The sequence below is a fragment of the Choloepus didactylus genome, chromosome 8, assembly GCF_015220235.1.
Source record: "Choloepus didactylus isolate mChoDid1 chromosome 8, mChoDid1.pri, whole genome shotgun sequence".
NCBI classification, from domain to species: Eukaryota; Metazoa; Chordata; class Mammalia; order Pilosa; family Megalonychidae; genus Choloepus; species Choloepus didactylus.
The window spans coordinates 228819-251331 of record NC_051314.1 but is presented as its reverse complement, the minus strand read 5'-3'; the positions used below and the strand labels follow the sequence as shown (position 1 = coordinate 251331).

Sequence of the window (22513 nt, the reverse complement as noted above, 5' to 3'; positions counted from 1 at the left end):
CTATTTCCATTCGAGCGGTGCCCCGTGAACAGCTCTCTGTTGACCAGCCAAGAGCTGCTTGGGTTATAGATGGCAGCGCCAAGGAAAATGGACGGCATCCTGTTTGGAAGGCTGCCACTCAGGCAGAAGAAGGCAGAAGCGAAGCAGCTCGGCAGGAGCCTGTTTGTTTGGGATCTTTCTGACTCACAAGTGGTGGCCATGGCGTGGCCGTCGGGCAGAGGGCAGCGGAGTCTGGCCCAGGAAAGGGGCTCCCGAGTGGCAGGTTGAAGTGTCAGCTCCGACCAGCGCATGCTCTTCATTGTAATCTGCATTCCTGTGGATGTGAGCCCATTGAAAATAGGATCTTTTGAAGAAGTTGTTTTAATTGAGGTGTGGCCCAGCTGGGTCAGGGTGGGCTTTAATCCGTATTACCAGAGTCCTTTATAGACAGAAGGAACTAGGACACACAGGAAGAAGCCAGAAGCCACTGGAAACCAGGAGAGCAGACACGAGGAGAGAGGGGCTGTGTGACAGAGATGCAAGCCAGCGCCAGCACTCCACAGACCACGGGGAGAAAGCGAGGTCCTGCCGATGCCTTGGGTTTGGGCTCTAGCTTCTGAAGTCCAGAGACAGTAAACTCCTGTGTGTGCTCCTTGTCCTAACAGCCGGGAAACTGGGACGGCCTGTTAGGGGCGCAGCCCTAAGGAGATCACTCTGGGAATCTGAGGGGTGCATGAAAGTAGGAGAGGTCGATGCCCACCAGAAAGGACGCTTCCAGGACTGGACGATGCTGGAGTCAGCGAGAAGAGCTCCCACTGGAGAGGCCACCTGGGTCCATGAAATGAGTGGACAGTGGGGAGCTGCACAGTGCAGAGGTGGGCTGATGCATCTGGACTTACTCCTCTTGCACCCTCCAAGACCCTAAATGCCAATAGGAATGGTTCCGGCTGTGTCTAGAGACGGGGCCTGCAGATGGCTCAGGGCAGGGTCCCCAGGGGAAGGTCCTGCAGAGCTGGCGAGCTGGTGAGACTGGTAGCCAGAGAAGGCTTCAAACGGGTCCTGATGGGAACAGAGACCTGCTCTGAACTGGGCTTTACTGATCTTACGGTGGAGGCAAATGCTCTAAATGCCGTGAAAGAGCTGGAACAGACGGTACTGCGCCAGTTTGGACAGCTGCATCACAGTCCTTCAGAGTAAGGAGCGTACTTTCATCCTCGGAGCGATGGTTTGGTAGAGAATTGGAAAGGACAACTGAAACATTGGTGTCCAAACCGGGGGAAGGCAGGAGGGGCTGGCTTACACGGCTTCCTCACGAGGTGTGCTCACACTCAGTGTGAGGGGCTGTGCCATTTTGGCAACGCGAGAGGTCCAGTGGCCCAGCCACTGATTCTGGCCGCGGCCACGGAGACAGGAGCTGAGAGCTTGCCCTGGGGAATGACCTGGTGAAGGCTCAGGTCCAAGGGGCACAGACAGTGAGGTGCTGCTGTTACACTAAAAAGGTGGACGTGGCCGTGGAACTGGTAATGGGTTCAGGCAGGAAGAATTCTGAGGTACTTGAAGGAAAAGCCTGGATTGGTTTGAACAGACTGTCAGTAGAGATGTGGCGATTAGAGTCCGTTCTGGTGAGAATGTGGGTGTTAAAGGTACTTCCAGTGAGGGCTTCCACTGGGTTATGGGAACCTGGGGGAAGGTGATCCTTGTTATAAAGTGGCAGAGAACTTGGTGGACTTTGTTCTGGTGTTGGATGGAAGGTAGTGCTTGTAAGCGACTGTACATGGTTATCAGAGTTCAATCAGCAACTGTCAGGGCTGCAGTATCTCTGGTCAGCTCTGTTCCCACCATACCCAGAGTCAGCTCAGACCCTACAGGTTCTGCCCCACGCTCTGCAAGACACTCCTTCAGGCACCAGTCACATTTGGGGGTCCCCAGGGCCTCCCACACTTCTGACCAACTGGTATAAATTTGGGTGTTCCCACAAGCCCCTTGGGTTTGATAATTCTCTAGAACTCATGGAACTCAGGAAAATGCTATACTTATGGCTATAGTTTTATTATAGCAGAAAAAGGTACAAATCAGAAGTCAACAGAGGCCGGAGGGTCTCAGGTGCCTCCAGGTCCTCTCCACATGGGCCCGAATACGCCACTTCCAGCACAGAGATGTGTCTTACCAATCAGCCAAGTGCATCAGAGCTTCAGGGCCCGACTCTGCAGGGGTCTCACCAGGCGTGATTGGTGGAGCCGATTCCACGGGGTTGAGCTCAGTCTTCAGCCCCCGCCCTCCCAGAAGCCCAGGAGGTGGGCCGACGTGGAGGGGCTCAAAGCCCTGACCCCCTAATCACCTGTTGGTCTTTCTGGTGGAGTCTACCCCCCCTGAGGCTGCAGGTGTGGCTGGCCCCATCCTGTAACTCTTAGGTGGTCCTGGGCCCACCACAAACAGCACAAGATGCTCCTACCACAGGAGATTCCAAACATTTGCCAGGAGCTGGGGACAAACACCAGCCAAGTTTTTCATTATACTACAGTGATGAGCTTGGCTGTTTGCTGAGGTCGCATCACCATGTGACGGAGGCAGGATGCAAGCCAAGGAATCCCAAGGGTTGTGGAAAGCCAGCACCAGAACACTGCACTGCCTGGGAGAAGCACGGCCTTGCCTCGGTTGCCTCCGGACCGTGAGAGCAACATTCCCATTGTCAAAGTCAACCCATCGGGTGGTGTTTGTCAGAGCAGCGGGACACCAGGACGGGGAGTGAAGGGATGTCTCCGCGGGTACGACTGTGAGTTCTTCCCCAAGTCACTGCAACTGGCCTTTTGCCACCTGTTGCAGGGCCCTGGGAGCAGGGATGGCTCCTAAGCAAGAAACCCTAACTCTGTTTTTCATCCTTGTTATTAGGATTCTTAGGGGGGATTTTGTCTTCTCTTCATCTGGCAAGACAGGGGTTGACAGTGAATGCAGCCACACTTCCTGGTGGTCAAGGCCCCCACTAGCCCTGTGCCTGGGGACCCCCACCCTACACAAATGGGAGGGGCCGAGGGCAGGCCCCTGCTGGACCAGCTCTGCTTCCAGCCATCTCAGCTGGCACAGTGGCCGACCCTAACGTCCCTTCCAAAGGGGGAAAGTTGGGGTGAAAACAAATGACAGAGTGACTAGCTGGTGTCAGAAGTGACAAGCCCTTTGCCGGGGTCCCCCACGGAGCACAGGGGGTGCGTGTGACCACTCTGGCTGGGTGAGAGGAGCGGTCAGGAGGGGGCACTATGGTGGGACGGAAGGCGGCAGAGGTGGACGTCCGAGCAGCTCCAGGAGCAGCTGCAGCAGCAGTGCAAGGGGTGGCATCCCCGGTGCAGCCGGCTTTGGTGGGATTCCAGGGCGATTCGAGTCCAGCCTCCTAGGGTGGGGCAGGGGAAGGCCATTAAAAAGTCACACAGGAAAAGAAGACGCAGAGCCCAAAATAATTGCACCCCTTTGCAAATCTCCTTCAGCAAAGTCCTGCGATGTGTGGGAATGGACTTTGGAGGAAGGTCATTCTGAATCTTCTTGGGTTGGCTCGATGACCAGAGACTCTGGGTCCAAGAGCTGGTGACGTCCAGGGCCCTGCCGTCTGCTTGCTCTGGTGATCAAAGCTCACATCCACGCGGACGAAGTGAGAGGCTAGAGATTCCTTGGTTTAAGGAAGTAACTGGCATCCAAAGACCGAGGGAGCCAGGGGCTCACTGAATGCACTGGGCCCAACCCCCTCAGCATCCACCCCTGCCCCGAGAAAGTCTAATGCGATGTGAAGTCCACCAGATGCAAAGGGGTTGAGGGGAGCAGCTCCGAGGAGGCTTCCGATGGGTGAAGAGATGCTGGGTGGCCACATGGGAGGAGGTGAGTGGTGTGGGCTGAGATCTGTGGCTCACGGCTGGGTCCCTGGGACGGCGGCACAGAGGAGTGAAAGTGTCCAGGCTTAAGCTGCAGCTCCAGGTCAAGTTCCTGAGCTGTCCGCCTGAAGGAAACGCCCAGGTCTGTCCCACACGTCTTCCCCAGCCTTCCCCTGGGGAGGTGTGGCCACTGGCAGGGGACACGTGCTGGGCACTCTGATGCCCTCATAGTGCAAAGGTCAGAGTAGGGCTTTCGAGGTCAAGTGAGAAATGCATTTGGGGCCACAGCCCACCTCATAGTAACCCAGTGGGCATGTGAGTCTGTCCTGGGTTAAATCTCCAACTCTTGAGCATATCACTTGAAGAGATGTATGAGCGACCAGCCAGTGGGTCACAGTCTTGTGGAGGAAACCCCAACTGAGGCTCCAGGGGCTCCCACTCCTGTTATCATTTAAGGAGACACCAGCTCCTCTGACAGATAAAACCCCAAACCTCAGTGGCTTGATACAATAGGTGTTTATTTTTTGCTCACAAAAAGTCTAGTGTGCAACATGGTTGGGGCTGGGGCTCCCTGCTCCACGTGGTTGTGCAGGGACCCAGGCTAAGGGAAGCTGTGGTCGTCAACATGCGGGCTTGTCATCTGGACGCCACATCCGGCCATCAGGACAGTGGAGAGAGGGCATGCAGGAGGGTTTTGCAGCCAGGCCTAGTGGAGGCACACATCATTCCCACCCAGACCGATTCCAGAACTTCGTGGGTGACGTGGCCCCACCGGGGTGCAGAAGGGGCTGGGAAATGTGGAACTTGCTGGGGTGTGGGTCAGCCGTTGGGGCATCAGCTTTCCGATTCCTCAGTGTCCTGCCTTGGCCGAGACCAGTTCTGTGTGGTGATGGGGCAGGGATGTACTTCCAGAAGCTCAGACTAACCCTTCTCTTCCAGTCCTTCCAATGATTTTGTAGGTACCAAGTCCTTTTATTAAATCTTTCTGCTCAAACTAGCCACAAGCATGTCTATAATCTGTGCCTGAACCACGGCTTTCACAGCTGGTAAGACAGGACAGTCGAACACCTGATAGGCCCTGGTTGAGGGGTCACTCGGAAGGACACGAGCGCGGCTGGGACACGGGTGACGGGGCAGCCTGATACCCAGACACCACAGTCCTCAGCGAATGGCAGGAGGGGTGGCCGGGAGAACCAGCTTGATCCCCTCCACCCCTAGACGTGGATGTCGGTGGAGTAAATGTTTTAAAACGCAGAACGTCCTTCTGTTCATTTAGGCTTTCACTCATGATCTGTCCAGCAATCAATCACTAAGCACGTAAGTGCACTAGAAAGGAAAACAGATTTCCTACAATATATTCTAACCTCCTCCTCCACGGCAAAACACCTGGAAATGCAGACTAAGATATAATAAACATTCTTTTAAATGCGTTGTTGAGCTGGAAAGAAAGCAAGGGATAGCCCAGAATGACGAGGAAACTGAAACCAGCACGGTAAGCAAGGGTGAAGTGTGGGGCATTTTTCATCACCAGGAACGCAAAGCCTTAGTTTAGGTTTCAACGGCAGCACAGGAGGCAAAGGTGAGGACTTGGGCCCGCGCCACCTGAGAAGTTGGAAGTGGGACCAGCACAGAAAGCCAGGACTTCTGAAGACCCACAATCCCAGTGAAGGCTAGAAACACTAGCGGAAAAATATCTGCTCTCCAGGAAAGAGAAAAGAAAGGTTTTTAACTTCACCTCACCACCAGATAGAAATCAAAAGTCTTCCCCGAGAATTCATGAGTATAGCCCTACCTTCAGATGGGTGTGGGGTTTAAGGACAGGCGGCCTGAGGCGCGTGGAGGTGGCCACGCTGAAAGCTTAACTTGAAATTGTTTGTTGATTGGCAGCACTGGGGCACCTGGCAGAAGAAAATGCAAATCATCCCTGAGAGTGCAAGGCCAACTTGCCCCCTCACGACTCCCACAGATTAAGATTAGCTATCATAAGACCACAATCTAAAATTATGAAACATGTCAGCATGTTAAAAATGTTTAGCAACGAAAGGGGCAATTGAAAACATGAACAAGGAATGAGAAACTACAATAAAAGACCTGAAAAAATAAGAAAAGAATCTGATAGATTTGAAAAGGAACACAATATAACTTTTAGAAATGGAAAATATAATGATTGGAATTTCAATGGGCAGGTTAAAAAGCAGATGAGACATGGCTAAAGAATCATGAACTGGAAAAAGGGTCTGAAGAAATTACCCAGAATACAGAATATACAGACCAGGAGATGGAGAACATTTTCAAGATGCTAGAACGAGAGGATTTAACCTTTTTATTATTAGTATTTTTTAAACATATTTTTAATAGTCCCAGAAAGAGAAAATGGTTAGACGCAATATTCAAAAAGAATTTCCAGACTTGTTGAAAGGCGTAGATCCTCAGACTCAGGATAAACAAAGCTGAACACTGAAGACACCGGGGTCTTAAAGACGGCCAGAAAAAGCACGTTACCACGGAGAGGACAACTAGAGGGACAAGCAGTTGTTTTGATGGCAACAATAGAATCCAGAGGGCAACAGAATATTAGCTTTAAAATGTGGAGTGTAAATGCCTGTTGATCTGAAGTTGTCCCCTGACTGCGGCAGACGGCTAGCTGCCAATTCCAATACCCTCTCCCTTCCTTCTCAGGAACAGTGCCCTGATTTTGTAGGAGCAGCAATTTTGTGGTGTTCGGCCAAAAAAGGACCACATTTCCCACCCCACCCCCACCTGGCAGATATGTTTCTGGCCAAAGAGATGTGGGCAGAGACACTGGGTGAGGTTTCCAAAAAGTTCCTTAGGTGGGTCAGATGTCCAAAACTCTCTGTGAACTAGGAATAGAAGAAAACTTTCTAAATCTGATAAAGGGCCTCTATCGAAAAACCTTCAGATAACAGCATATTTTATGCTGAAATATTGAACATTTCTCCCCTAAGATTTTGCCACTTCCACACAACGTTGTATTGGCAATCCTTGCCATCGCAATAAGGCAATCAAATAAATAAATACATAAATAAATAAATAAAATTCAAAAGGAAGAAGTAAAAGCATCTCTATTTGCCGATGACCTGATTGCTTTGTAGCAAGTCCTAAGGGATCTACAAAATAGATTAAAATTCTAGAAAACACAAATCAATGAATTTAGTAGTATTGCCAGCTACAAAGTTAACGTACAAAAAAATCAATTGTATTTTTATCCACTGGCAACAAACAATTAGACAAATTAAAATTTTCATTTGCAATAATGTGAAAGAACATAAAATTTTTTAGTAATACATTGAATAAAATATGTAAGAACTCTACACTGAAAGCTACTAAACCTTGCTGGGATAAACTAAAGAAGATCAAAATAAACAAGGGATTACACCATGTTCATGCATTGGGAGATTCAATATTGTTAAGATGTCCATGTTCCCCCAAATTTTCTATAGATTCAATGAAATACCAATTGAATTGTCAGCAGGCTTTCGTGTGTGCACAGAAATGGAAGAGCTGGGTCTAAAATTCATATGGAAATGAAAATGACCTAGAATAACCAACACAACTAAAAAGGAAGAAAGTTGTAAGACTTTCTATCTGATTTCAAGACTTACTATAAAGTTACAGAAAGCACGATAGTGTGGTGTTGGAGAAAGAATTTTATAAATACAGATCCAAAGAACAGAATAGAGAATCTAGATACAGACCCACACATTTATGGTCAACTGATTTTCAATAAAGGCGTAAGGGCAATCAATGGGAAAGAAAAATCTTTTCAAAAAATGGTGTTGGAACACCCAGATACCCTCAAAGGGAAACATGAACCCCAATCTTTTCCTGACACTATAAATAAAAATTAACTCAAAATTAATCATAGATATAAATGTAAAATCTAAAACTATAAAACTTCTAGATGAAACATAGGACAAAAATTTTGTGACTTTGCAGTAGGCAAAGATTTATTAGGACACAAAGAACATGAATCATAAAAGAAGAATAGATAAACTGGATTCTGTAATAATGACAAACTTTTCTTCTTGGAAAGAGACTATAATGAAAATGAAAAGATAAAGAATTTGAGAGAACTTTTATAATACATGTATTATAAAAATCTTGTATCCAGAATATATAAAGAGCTTCTAAATTTCAGTAATGTCAAACTACCTAATTTTAAAAACATGGGCAATAATAGACTTGAATAGACACTTCACAAAAGAATATGCATGAATGGCCAATAAGCTCCTTTAAAGATGTTCAGCATCATTATTCTCCAGGGAAATGCAAATTAAACCCACAATGAAATACCTTTACACATCCATTAAAATGGTTAATATTCTTTTTAAAAAACTGATAATACCAAATGTTGGTAGGGATACAGAGGAACTGGGCAATGTTAGAATGTAAAACGGTACTATCACTCTGGAAAATTGATTGGCAGTTTCCTAAAAAATTACCATATATCTACCATAAGATGTAGCCATTCTATTCCTAAGTGTTTACTCAAGAGAAATGAATGCATACATCTACATGAAAACTTGTACACAAATATTCATAGTGGGTTTGTTCATAATAGTCCCAAAGTGAAAACAACCCAAATATGCAACAAGAGATGACTTGATAAGAAAAAGTGGTATTTTCATACACTCAGAAAAAAAGAATAAACTACTGATACACACAGCAACATGATATAAATCTCAAAAACATGAAAGAAGCTAGACACAAAGAAGTATAATTCCATTTATATAAAATTCTAGAAAACACAAACCAATCTTTAGTGACAGGTTGGAGACCTGAGCCTGCCTGGGGCCGGGGGTAGAGGGAGGGATGGGCTACAAAATACCTGAGACAACTCTAGGGGTGATGGCAATATTCTGTTTCTTGTTGACGGCGTGGCATCACAAGTATGTACATATCTGTCAAAACTCATGAAATTGTACACTTTAACTGGGTAATGGGGTACATTGATTGTAAATTATACTTTAGTGACTGATAAAAATGGGGGAACTCCTTTGGGGACACACCTTGTTTGCCACTTTTTTTTTTTTAAGAGGCATGAACTTTTTATTCGGGGCTTACTTACAAGGAAATTGAAAATCAAAGTTGGTCACGTTCCTTGGATTCAAGAGCTGCGCTGAATGGCGGTGGGTTCAGAGCTCAACGTGAACACACTACTCAACGCAGGGGTGCCAGGGAGTGGTTTATAAGAGGGTTAGGGCAAAGACATTCAAATGGGTATGAAGCACGGGAGTGGGAGGGATCAATTGTAGTCAGCAGGGAGGAGGGGCAAGTTATAGGTTATCTTGTAGGTAACAGGACCTCAGGGAGGAGGGAGTTTCAGGCCGAAGGTGAGCTATAGATTACACGTAGTGCCGTAGTGCCGGAGGCCTGATCCCATAAGGAGAGTGGGTCAAACCCTAACTGGCCTAGGTCATGCAAGCTGCTGTGTGCACAGGCTTCAAGGCCCTTGGGGAAGGCCCTGGGCCCTGGGCTCCCACAATCCACCCCTACGCAGCAATATGCATTGACCAAAAGACAGACGTTGCATCCATAATTCAGAACAACAAAACAGTAAACAACAGAGTTCAAGTAGACCAGTACATGTGGACAGTAATCCTATTAATAAGTGGTGCCATGGCCAAGTTAAAGAATTAAACCATTTGGACAAAAGATCATCAGATAAATGTTCAATATTTTGTAGATAGACTCATTAAATTTTACCTAACTTTGACCACAGAAATAAATTCCCTTTTCTGCAAACATTCTGTATCCATTCAGGTTTTCTACTACATTTTCTCTTTTTCTTCATTCTGAAACAACCAGTCATTTAGGACAAAACTATTTTCTTTTTCCTTTTAATACAAAACATCCTTTATACTTCTTATACTTAAGTTGCCAAAATAATTTTTTGCTTAAAACTGTTTTCAAGCAAACATTCTACAGCCAACAATTACCACTAAAATTAAAACTTGTTAGAATAATGCTAAATACTTAAAACACTGTAGTTAATGCATTATTGAAACAGCAATATACAATTTTTAACAAGAATTAATGGCTCATGTAGGCATTAAACTGGAAGACTGGGTGGTTTAACAATATGTAAGCTAAGTTTTCATTAGTAGATAGAAGAGTTTCAGGTGAGGGGGTTTTAAATACTATATTTTCTCCCCCTGCAGTGGCAGGGAGCCCTTCAGGGTCAGATCTACAATCAGTTTGGGGCACGAGTGTTTACAAAGTTATGCATACAGTTCCCTGAGGGATGGGAGTCCTAGATTGGTAATACAAATAACTGCTGACATTTTATGTAATTCTAATACCCCATGGGCTTAGGATTCTCAACCAGCATGGCTGTATGGACCAGAACCAGAGCCAATTGACCTTACTTTCCCCAATTTTGTACTTTTTCCAACCCCCCAAACCTGGCTTCCCCAAGAGGCTGGATTGATGGCTGGAGCTGCAGCAGCCACTGTGCTACCAATGTCTGTGCCCCACTGCCCCCCCACCCCAGCCACGGACTGCCACCTCCTCACTCCTAATTACACAAAAGAGAAATAAATCCCAGTCATTTTAGGCCAAAGGTACATGCAGGGGAAACCCAATGTCTTAAGAATGAGGTGAAGGAAAGACATTTTAGGATAAACAGAACTGGGACATAGCCCCACAAAATGAAATTTTGAAGAATGATCTTCAAGAAGAAGGAAAATCATCCCAGAAGGAAGGTATGAGATAAAAGAATGATGAGCAAAGAAATTACTAAACGTGGATAAGCCTAAAAGAAGACGCCCAGTGAAAGAGGCAAAACTGCCTACCTGAGGGAGGGGTGAGTCAATAACATAGACTATGAAATGTGGAAAAAATAGAAGGTGAGATTATAGAAGACTAACACAGAATGATAACAGAGCAGTAAAATGCGAGAAAGAAGGAGATTGTTAGGTTGGCTGTTGCATAAACTCCTCACTGGCGTGGGAGAAGTGACTCTGGGGTCAGGAGCAGTCCGGCCACCGGGTCACACGTGCCCGTGTGCTGTCCCGCCCAGCTGTTTACAGGGCTGTGGAGCGCGGGGTGGGTTTGGGTGGAGGCACCTTTGCCCGCAGTTCTGGGACCTGCTAAGTCATCTGGGATCTCCACGTCCACTCTTGTGCTCACCCCTGATATGCACCTGGGCTTGGAGAAGACATGCAGCCCGACGCCCTCCTGCCCCTGCAGGTGGAGGACGGCCAGAGCAGCAGGTTGGCTGTTCACGGGTTTGCTTCAGTTGATCAGTTTGATCCTTTTACTTGTAACTCGAGAACTTTTTAAAAATAATTCATACATTTCCTTTATTTGTGGATTCTGAGAAAGGCATGTTATAGTTTCTTACTAAAACTGTGTTGTTTCTCAATTATTTATTTCCAATATTCACTTAAGAAATTCAAGTCTGTGCTATTCAAAGGATAGATTTTCCTCCCTCCCTCCCTTTCTTCCACCCAGTTCAAAAAATCAGTCTTTGAAAAGATTTATCCAGTTCAGATTGATTGAGACTGCTATTTTGTTTCATAATTTCTGTATATTATTGTGACAGGATGTCAAAGAGGACTTTTCCGACTGTCACAGAATTATGGCTATGACAGAAGTTCAAGAGAAGAGGTTCTGAGGAGCCTCAGAATCCAGGGCTAGATCCCCCCAAGACTTATTAAGAGTCTTGCAAAGAGCTTTGCACAGTATCTGGAATCCACTAGAAGAGACACAAACCCTGATTCTCATCTCACACCACACACAAAACCACACCAGAAGGAGGACCAGTCAAACGTCAAAGAAAAACAAGAAAGCTCCTGGGAGACGATAAGGGCGTGTTCACCATGTGCTTTCAAGCAGGACACAGAGTGCTGATCATAAAGCAAAACACACTGTTTATCAAGAGGCAGCTGGAAGACATGGAAAAGGTCACCCACAGACGGGACACTGAATGGGTCGGCGGACACAGGGACAAGGTTTTGTCCTGCGGTTTTGGAGACCTCAGAAATCGAGTCCCACAGGCCGTGCTTTCCCGGTGGGTGCCGCGATCCTTGGGACCCCTGGCCGGCGCCTCCGCCCCGCTGTGGGCTCAGCACCCGATCCCCGTAGGGACCCAGCCTGAGGGACCCAGGCCCACCCTGGCCCCATTCGGCCTCCTCTAGAAAGGTCCTTTGGAGCTCCCACCCCCAGGGCACCCTCGACTGAGACAACACCTGTGGGCCCTGTCTGCAGACGGCTCTCCCAGCGCCGGCCGGTCACCAGGGGACTGTAAACTGAAGTCCCCATCACTGTCCTCCCACTAAAGGACTAAAATTAAAAAGGCAGATGCTACTGTCCCCCCAAAGACACGCTGAGGCCCTGACCCCAGGGACTGTGCACATGGGGTCACTGCTGATGGAACTAGGGGGGCCCTTAACCCACATGCCGTGTCCTCGTAAGAAGGGAACACAGACTCGGGGTGACAGAGGGGCAGCGCTGGGCGAGGCGGGGGGCTGCCACACCCCGACGGCGGCCCCCAGCCTCCGGCCCCGGTTGTCTGAAGCCCCTGGTTTGTGCTGCCTGGTTTCGGCGGCTCCAGGTCACCGAGACAGGCCCGAGCGGCCCTGTCCGCTGACACTGCACAAACCCCGCTCCACTCGGCAGGGTCACCTTCACCCAGAGCACGGCAGAAGTGTTCCCGGCGACCCTGAACTGGAGACAACGAACCCACCACGAGGGACCTCGAGACGGGGCCGCCCCCCTGCGCTGCCCAGGGGACTCCCCAGGTAGGCCTCGGTGGAGGAACCGGCCACGACAGCCGGCACGATGCGCAGCTTCATTCGTGTAAAGTCGAAAAACAGACAAAACTCGCCAGGGGTGTTAGAAAGCAGCAGTTACTCCCGGGAGAGCCGTGTCCGCCAGGGCGCTGGGGCGGGGGGCACGGAGCCACGTTCAGCTTCCTGATCTGCTTGGGTTTGTGAAAATGTATCAAGCTATACACCTACGATTTGTGCACTTTTTTTTTGTACAAATGTTTCAATTCAATACAAAGTTCACTTACAACAAAAGACAGCGTCCCTGGCAAGGAGCTAGCACAAGAAATTAGCCATTATTATAATTACTCTCTTTGTCTTTTTGCTCCAAAACTTGGTATTTTATATCACTAATTGTTTTCAGCTTTGTCTATTCTGCTATTTCACCCTTTTATTGAGGGTTTTAAGAAATGAGTGTGAGTGTTGTGAATTTGTAAGAACCTGTTACTCCCTGAGCTTGGCACAGGCTGTGGTGACTCGGTGGGGTTTGTCCCCCTCAGGCAGCCGGGAGGGCAGGGGTCCCCCGTAACCGGAGCTGGAAGCTAAGCCCTGCGGCTCTGCGCCGGCTCCGCGCTGCCAGCCTGGGGGTCTCTCCGGCCCCTCCCCTTTACTCACTCACCGCCCTGGGGGCCCCCCCTGCCCCCTCCTTCTCCAGAGGCCCTGGTGGGCATTGGCCTTTCCCTCTGCCGGACCCCATCGGTGCCACGTCTTCCAGGAATTCCTCTAAGTTTCCACTGCATTCACACTGCATGTCCCTGTGTTCTGACGCTGGGATGGATTTATTATTTAAAAATATACATAGCACTCGGATTGTCAAGGCTCTCGGGAGGGAGGGAGGAGAGACTGGTCAACATGCACAGACTTGAACGAAAGGCGACTGGGGTACTTTCATCTAATATTAACATTACTAAGTCAATGTGACGTCAACGAGACAAAGATTTCTCACCTTTAATTTCACATTCCAATGTTAAAATAATATTTGAAATCTAACACCCTGAGAGTAGCGACAACGGCCAGCCGTCCCTCCACACTGCGCCGAGTATACTGCTGTGCCGGGTGCCGCTGGATGCTCTCCTTTCGCTGAAATGACAGAAATCGGAAAATCTGAACTGGCAGCACGGACATAACAACATTTGGGTATTTGCTAAATACCAGGCCCTCTCACCTCACCTGGCCTCACCTGGCCTCTCTGAGCCAAGTGGTGAGTCCTTGGAGGAGGCGTCTCGCCTTGTACCCAGCAGCACTCAAGGAAAACAACAGGATGAGTGGGGAAGGGAACAAGTACCACTCTCGCCCCCTGTTTACCAGAGTGGATGGGAGATGCAGGGAGTTAGGAAAGTTTCCCAGGCCCCTGGGTACTTGGTGGCCAAGCTGGGTTCCAATCGAGGCCACCTTCCCACTGCACACTGCGAACTTTTCGCCCAGAAGGAGTGAAGTTCACAGACTCCTGCAACCGAACTGCAAGAAAAGCACAAGGGCTATAGGATTTCAGGGAGTAAAATTTGGGACTCAGTTTCAGACCTTCCTGTCTCCATCCCAAGTCTCCCTGGGTGCGGCTGCCTTCTAAAGGCTCCCGTAGCTCTCCGCGGTGACCCCAGGGTGGAGAGGAGTGGGCTCTCTCAGTGACAAGTGGCAAACTCCCAGGGAAAGTTCTTGTGGCTCTACCGGGGTCACAGGCCTCTGACAGGCTCACGGTCTGGTTTCCTGCTTCTGAGCCAAGGACAGTGACAGTGGCTTGCTCATGGACGACTGAGTGGGCTGATACACCAGTGCACTGAGAATGATGTGCAAGTGCTCTAACTCTCAGTGAGCAAGTGGGATGGCGGCTGTATTCATCTCCTGGGGCTCCCACAACAAGCACCTCCTCTGGGGGGCTCCTGTCAGCATAAGTCTACTCTCCTCATTCAGGAGCCAGAAGTCTGCAGCGAAGCCTCAAGGGGATGCTCCTTCCTGCCCCTTCCAGCCTCCAGGTGGCCCAGTCTCTGCCTCCGGTCTGTCTTCTCTTCTGCACGGGCACCAGCCATGCCCCAGTCTTCTTCGTCTTAGCCTGATGACATTTGCTGCGTTCAGGGGTGCAGGGCATTGGGACTTTGGCACAGCCTGTTCTGAGGGATGCTGGCCGATCCACATGTTGATGATGTAAGAAGATGGAATTTCCATCTGGACCCCACCCTTGGAGGAAAAACGCTTTTCCTGTAAAGATGGAGAAGTTCCAGGTGGACAAAAACATGTACAACCAAAAACTTTATGAAAGTCACTTAAATGAAAAAGAAATACATAACGAGATTTATGAAAAAAAATTATTTTTCCAGCAAAATTGTGGGCAGAATAATTTGAAAACTCAGTTAAAAGAAACAACTGGACATGACGGATATGATGCCCTGAACAGCCTTTACACAAGCATAGCTGAGGCTCCAGAGGGGAAGGGAAGTCCCAGGGGCCAAAACCAAAGTGGGGCAGAAAACCAGACGGGAGACCACGTGCTGGCCATTGCCACCGGGGCGGAGAAAAGGCCTTGGGCCCAGTGAGAAAAGGAGCCGAGTCTGGCCTTCAAAGGGCCACACCTCAGAGAAAGAGGCGGACAAGAAAATCATTTTCCCACCAGTCCAGGAAGATGGCAGCGAAGTCTGTCTGTCTCTCGCCGGGGTCTGGGTGAAGAAACATGGTCTGCCCGTGAGACTGTGGAAACCACTGCCTGTCCCATCCATTCTGGGTTATGTTACCTTTTGTGGTCCCCAGGGCCACTGAGCCAAGGAATTTCACAAAAAAAGCCCTGGCTGGTGGCACCCCTCTCCCAAATGCCACATGGAGGCTGCCCAGAACTCCCACATAAATCCAGCCCCAACATGAGCTTATCCCTCAAAGCCAGAGAAATCTCACAGGAATAGTCAAGAGTGACTGGGAGAGTCAGCAGTCATCACAAATGAAGGGTTAGGACATCAAAAAATTCACATAACAGAACCATTGGCTGGAAATTAAAAATTAAGTAGTTTTGGAATGATTAAAGGCAAAAGAAGAAATTATAAAATTGCCTTAAAAAAAGAAAAATTCATCTGGAAAAGAAGAACAATGTTGGAAGATGCACACTTCCTGATTCCAAATTGTACTGCAGAGCTACAGTAATGAAAACAGGGTGGTTCTGGCATAAGGATAGACAAATAGACCAAGGGACAGGGTTGAGAGTCCAGAAATAGACTCACACGTCTATGGCCACTTGATTTTGGACAAGGGTGCTGGGTACATGCAATGGGGGAAGGAACAGTTTCTTCAACAAATGGTGTTGGGAAAACTGGAGATGCAAAAGAGTGAAGTTAGACCCCCTACCTGACACCATATACAAAATTCAACTCAAAGTGGATCAAGGACCTAAACATAAGAGATAAAACAATAAAACTCTAAGAGGATAACAGAGGGGCTTCATGACCTGGGATTTGGCAATGGATTCTTAGATATGACACCAAAGTAAGAGCAATAAAAGAAACAACAGATAAATTTGACTTCATTTAAATTAAAAACTTTTCTCCTTATAAAGAAATTATCAATGAAGGGAAAGACAATCTACAGAATGGGAGAAAATACTTACAACCCATATGTAAGATAAGGGCCCAACATCCAGAATATATAAAGAACTTTTTACAACACAATGACAAAAATATAAACAACCCAATTTAAAAATGGGCAAAAGACTTGAATAGCCATTTCTCCAAAGAAGATATACAAATGACCAATAAGCACATGAAAAGATGCTCAACATCATTAGCCTTTAGGGAAATGCAAATCAAACTATGAGATACCACTGCACAACCACAAGGATGGCTATTATTTAAAAAATAGAAAATAACGTGTTGGCAAGGATGTGGAGAAACTGGAACTCTAGTGCACTGTTGGCAGGAATGTAAAATGGTGCAGCCTCTGTAGAAAGCAACATGGTGGTTCCTCAGAAAGTTAAATATAGAATTACCATATGACCCAGAAATTCCACCCAAAGAAAGTGAAAGCAGGATTTCAAACAGATACTTTTACACCATTTTTTATAGCAGCATCATTTACAATAGCCAAAAGGTGGAAACAACCCAAGTGTTCATCAACAAATGAACAGATAAACAAATGTGGTATATACACTCAATGAAATATTTGGCCCTAAGAAAGAATCAAGTTCTGAAACATGGTGCAACTCCTTTAAAACATCATGCTCAGTGAAATAAACAAGGCACAAAAGGGCAAATATGGTATGATATTGCGTACAAATTCACAGGGAAAGAAAGTAGATTAGCAGTTACCAGGGGAAGGGGGTAAAAGAGAAGGGAGAGTTAAAAAAACCCAAAAACCTAATAAAAGCAGGGGGGTGGGCAGAGAACACTCAAGTGAGAGAAAGTGAGTGTTAAAAGAGAAGAAGCAGTGCTCACTTCAGCAGCACATATACTAAAATTGGAACAATACAGAGATTAGCATGGCCCTTGCACAAGAATGACATGCAAATTTGTGAGGCGTTCCATATATTCGCGTGGCTCCCGGAGCATCAATCCTTAGCTGGTTATCACTGAGGAAAAGATATATGCCAAAGCAACATGTATGGCATCTAATATTAAAGCTGTGATTTTCTGGCCATAGGTTTAAAAAAAAGAGAGAAAGAACAAGCAGATTTGAAGATGTACCAATGGGTGTCCTGGGTTGAACGGTGTGCCCTCAAACTTCTGGTGCATCCAGGACCTCAGAATGTGATCTTATTAGGAAATAAGGTCTTTGAAGATGTAATTAGTTAAGTTCTATGAGGTCACACCAGATTACTGTGCGCCCTAAGTTCAACATGACTGGTGCTTAAAAGAAGATGGAAATTTGAGCACAGACAGAAAGAGGCAGGAGCACCACGTGCTGACAGGCAGATCCTGGACTTATGCTGCCCCCAGCCAAGGATGCCTGCAACTACCAGGAGCAGGACATGGCAGTGGAACAGCTCCTCCCCTAGAGACGTCAGCAGGAGCAGGACCCGCTAAGCCTTGGTTTCTGACTTCAGCCTCTAGAACTGTGGGAGAATAGATTTCTGTTCTAAGCCGACCCTAGGAAATGAATATAATGGGATGAACAGCATATCAGACACAGTCAAAGAGATAGTCAGTGATATGGAAGTGAAGACTGAGAAAATCACCCAGAATACAGCACCCAGAGAAAAGTCTCCAAATTATTGAGAGAAAAATAACTGTCAATTTAGAATCCTATAGTGTCTGTCATCTTTCAAGAATGAGGGCAAAATAATGACATTTTCAAGGAAGGAGTAAGAGAATTTATCACTAGCAGGCATTAATTGAAAACACTTCTACAGGATATACTTTCAGGAAGAAGAAAACTGAACCTAGAAGGGAGGAGTGCAGTGCAAGAACGAACAGTGAGTAAAGAAATTGGTTAACACAGCACAGAGAAAAAAAGGACAGACAACAGAAAAATAAGATGCTAACAATAAATTAAATACATCATTAATTGCCATAAACACACTGTTAAAGGTTGAAAATTGTCAGATTAGATTTTAAAAAAATCTAGCTACATATACTATTTACCAGAAACACACCTAAGAATATGACAGAGAAAGAATAAAGGGAAAATGATGGAAAAAGATATATGAAGCCAATACTCATTAACAAAGCAGCTGTAATTATATTAACTGTAGGAAAAAAATTAAATTAAGGTAAAAATCATCTTAAGGATAAAGTGGGGTACCATATAGTGATAAAAGGAACAATTTAACAGGGGCTATTATAATTCTAAACTTGTATGCACTTAATACAGCCTCAGAATATATAAAACCAAAGTTGGCAAAACTTTCCAGGATAAACTGATAAAGCCACTGTCAAATTGGAGATTAACACACCTCTTTGGTAATTTACAAATCAAGCAGAAAAAGAATTAGAAAGGATATAGAAGGTTTTTATAACACAATTAATAACTCTTATTGAACAGATAAGAAATTTTTTCTTAAAAAATTGATAATGTACAAGGCTGCAAAGAAAGTCTTCAGTGAAACAAAACAAAACAATCAGTATAATACCTTTCTGACCACAAGGCAGTAAAGCAAGAAGTCAGGAACTGAACGTTATTTTCCCCTTGCCCCAAGCCTAATATATATTTGAAAATTTAAACAGGCAGACTATTCAATAACTTCCAAGTCAAAGGAATATTAAAATTGGTATTAGAAAATCAGAACAATATGAAATTTAGCACATTTACATATAAAGATTTAAGGGACATAGCAAAAGTGGTAGTTGGAAATTTTATAGCCTTAAACGCTTATGTCAGAAAAGAGAATGACTAAACAGTAATGAGCTAAACATCCAGTCCAAGAAAAAAGAGAAAGAATTATAACAAAATAAAAAAGGTAGAGAGAAATGAACATAAGAACAGAATAAAACAAAATAGAAAACAGATTTTCAATAAAATGAAAAGCTGATTCTTTGGAAATAGATTTGTATTCCTAGAAAAACAAAATTTAACAAATCAGACTCAGGATGAGATAGAAAATGTGAATATACCTATAAATATTAAAGAACTAGAAACAGAAAAAAAAAAAAAAGTACACCAGATCCAGACAGTGCAGTGGTCAAGTTTAACTAACTGTTTAAGGGATTCTGGTCTTATACCAACTGCTCTGGGGCTCGGGAGACAGTGCTTATCTGAAGAGAGAAACTTGGGTGTGGGCCGCCTGTAGTCGGAGGTTTTGGCTGCGGTTTATCTGTCACCAGCCTGCGCTGAGCCTCTGCTCTGCTCCACGGACAGCAGGGCCTGCCCCCAGGGAGCTCTAAACAGGACATAACACTCAGGGAAGGATACAGCATGTTAGAAGGCAACAAGAAGAAAGAAGAGTAGATAAGAATGGGGGTGAGAGAGCATGATGGGGGGGACGCTTACAGCCAGGTGAGACGGGAAACACACCTGTAGGGTAGTTCCAGGGCAGTGACGCCTACGGGAGGAGCCAGGCCAGGCTGGGAGGACAGTGGACCCAGCGAGCGGGAGAGGAGGTGCCGAGGGTGGGGTGGTGAGGGCCAGCTCCGAGCACACGTGCAGTAATCCAGGGAGCAGCAGGTGAAGTGGGCAGCCGAGCCAGGACCCTGGCAGGGGGCGGTGCATGGGGTCAGGGTGTAGGACTGCTGATGGGGAGGTGGTGGGGGGGCTGTACAGGGGCAGAGAGGGGAGGAGGAGCCGCGGCAGCAAGGGAAGGGGCAGGTGTCTGTCCAGGGGTGCCGTTGGCCCCATCCCAGCCAGGCTCTGTTCTGGGAACTCTGCCCACTGAGGCCCCCCAGATGCTAGGAGCCTGTTGGTGTCTGCGTGTGGGGGTGTGGTGGAGAATGTGGGTGAGGAAGCTCCCTGATGGGAAGGAAGGAGAGAAAGGCGGAGGGGCCGTGGGCTCCTGCTCACTCTCACCAGAGGGGACAGAAACAGGAGAGCAGGGGTGGCGGGGCCTGGCGGGGAGGGGGCTCCCGTGAGGCAGCAGGTGGCCTGCCTGGGAGGGAGGGTCAGGCGGGTCTGCTGAGGGGACAGATCTCATTTGTGGGGTGTCTGAGCTAAGCAGGGGCTCTTGTGTCACCTGGGCAGTGTGAGGCCCAGCTGAGCTGGAGACCGTGAGCGTGCTGAGCCAACAGGCAGAGAACTGAGGTTTCCTCCAGAAAGTCCAAGGGCCTCGACCTGGACTAGAGTGGGGGCACCGGGTTTCCCCTGGACAGCAGGGGAGGCTGGGGGCTGGGGCAGGAAGGAGGTGCCCCTGTGAGGTCCAGGCAGAAAACGGGGGAGGCAGAGCGGCCAGGGCTCTGGGTCCATCAAGGCCACGGGCAGGTTTGCAGGGAGGGCAAGAGGAGGACAGAGGGGTGGGCGGAGGGCGGGCAGGAGGGGAGCAGAGGCAGCTGTTCCCAGGCTCTGGCCAGGGAGGAGGGGTGTGGCCTCCTTCCTTCCAGGCCCTTCGTGAATCCAGGACTCATATGGGATTCGCCCACCTGGTGGGCAGCCGGCCACAGTGGGTGAAAAGCAGAGAGCTGGGGCTGAAGGCAGGTCCAGGTTCTTGTGGTTCCACCAGGGTGGGCCAGGGCTGAGGGAGGGTTGGGTGAGGCGGCCCCGGGGCAGCGGTGGGCCAGGGAGGTGGCTGCAGGGGTGCGTAGGGAGGTGGGGGCGCAGGCGCCGGGGAAGGGGAGAGAGACCCGGCAGGAAGACTGTGGAGACAGAAGAGGGGCAGGAGGCTCTTGCTTCCTCCGCCCAGGGCCTGGCTGCAGGAAATCCAATCCTCATGCATCCAAGGTGCTTCCTGCAGATAAGCGGGTGTGGGCCGCCCATCCTGCTCTCCCCCTCCCGGGCCCTCCCATCCTGCCCCAGCCCCAGGAGACCCTCCACTGCCCACTCTGGCCAGCCCAGTGGCCACTGCCTGGGGAGGAGCCTGGACAGTGCCGGAGGTCCGGGCATCCTCGGGCCTCTTCCCGGCAGGGTGGGATCACCAGGCTCGGGGAGAGCAGAACTGACCCCCAGACCCTGGGACCTGGACGGCGCTGGAGGTTTGGTTCTGCAGGGTCAGTGAAACCCTGAATGGAGGCGAGTGGGGTTGGACTGAGCCAGGGGTTCCCTCGGGGTCAGCGCTGGGCCCTGGGAGCCTAGCTCTGGGGTGGCCAGAAATGCCTCTGTGTAGGGCCATGGGTGGTTATGGGGGAGGGAGCCCCAGGACTGTTTCTGGGATTACCCAGGTGGTGTTGGAGAGGGTCCGGGAGGCTGGGGGTTAAGCCAGTGGGGCACGGTTTCTAGGAAGGAAAGCCCGAGCGCTCCGGGAGGGAGTGGGTGGCTTTTCCCAGGGGCAGCCAGGAGTCCTTTCAGGGGTCAGGGCTTTTCTTGGGTGGAGTCAGAGAGCGCCGGGGAGCTCCGTGGGAGTCAGGAGCTGCCGCTGGCGGGATCAGGGCTGTCCCGCCACTGCTGGGGCCTGCTCCTGGCTCCCGGGGGCCTCCGGGAGGCTCCCCAGGGCGGGGTGGGGGCTGGTTCGCTCCAATGGGGCGGCGGAGCCTGAGCCAGTTTCTGTTCTGCGCTCCCCCCTCCTCCGCCCACTCATCACCCCCTCCCGCGTTGCCACGACAACGCGTAAAACTAAAATCCACTTCCCCGCCGCAGGTGGAGACTAGTAGCGCCCCCTCCCCTAAGCCCTTCCTCATAGGTCGCGCCCCCATCCTGTCGTCGCTAAGGTGACGGGAAGGGGGCGACAGGCGCAGGATCGTGGCGGAACGGGGGTCTGGGAAGTGGGGGCGACAGGCCTGGGAGTCCAGAGTGAACTCCCCAAACTCGGCGAGGGTTGGGGGAGCCGCGCTAAAAGCTGCTTGCGGTCGGAAGGGTTAATTCGCAAAGCCCAGGGCTGCGGCGGTGGGAAAGCCACCGCCCCCTCCCCGGCCCGGAGTCCCCGCGGCCGGGTCCGGATTGGCCCCAGACACCTTCCCCCGGCCTGGAGTGGGATGGGGTGGGGGCTGGGGGGGGTGAGGGTCGGTAGAACGGGAGAGAAGCTTCTACCCCCGGAAATTAATTCTCCTGTTTTTCTCTCCCCTGCCTGCCTCTGCCTCCCGTCCCCGTGCCCCATCGCGGCCCCCCCCACGGTCTCCAGGACCCCCTCCTCCGCCGCACCTTGCCCGGTGGTCCGCGGAGTCTCGCCCGCAGCGGAAGGGCGGCACGGCCCTACCTGCTCAGTCACTCTCCCCCCAACACCGAGGCCTAGGGACTCCCCCACCCCCAGCCAGCCCCCAGAGCCCCCGCCCTGTGGCCGGCCCCGGCCCTCTGCACGGACCCCACCTCACCCCAGGACTCCGCACAGCTCAGCCCCCCGCCCCCCGGCCCGGCCGGCCCGGAGCCCTCCCCGGCCCCCGCCTCCGGCGCAGCCCCCTCGCC

At 49.2% G+C, this 22513-nt stretch overlaps 1 protein-coding gene and 1 non-coding gene across 10 annotated transcripts; one reads left to right on the top strand and one right to left on the bottom strand.

The window, feature by feature from the left end:
• On the bottom strand, positions 1 to 22325 carry LOC119543456 (vegetative cell wall protein gp1-like). Of its 9 annotated transcripts, XM_037848297.1 has the most exons (7): positions 20602 to 22098; positions 20199 to 20350; positions 19547 to 19722; positions 13796 to 14818; positions 13572 to 13705; positions 5626 to 5731; positions 1 to 5527 (listed from the first exon to the last, which is right to left on the bottom strand). In XM_037848297.1, the coding sequence occupies exons 1-4, from the start codon at positions 21059 to 21061 to the stop codon at positions 14692 to 14694; spliced, it is 915 nt and encodes a 304-aa protein (XP_037704225.1). In that variant the 5' UTR covers positions 21062 to 22098; the 3' UTR covers positions 1 to 5527; positions 5626 to 5731; positions 13572 to 13705; positions 13796 to 14691. The 9 variants fall into 9 exon arrangements, 7 of the variants coding, with proteins under 7 accessions (XP_037704225.1, XP_037704223.1, XP_037704218.1 ...); XR_005218587.1 differs by adding an exon at positions 22253 to 22325 and having other exon boundaries at positions 19547 to 20906; XR_005218588.1 differs by lacking the exon at positions 20199 to 20350.
• LOC119543588 lies at positions 17024 to 17127 on the top strand. The gene has a single exon (XR_005218654.1). It is a non-coding gene; the product is annotated as a U6 spliceosomal RNA (small nuclear RNA).
• Positions 22326 to 22513: the final 188 nt, after the last annotated feature.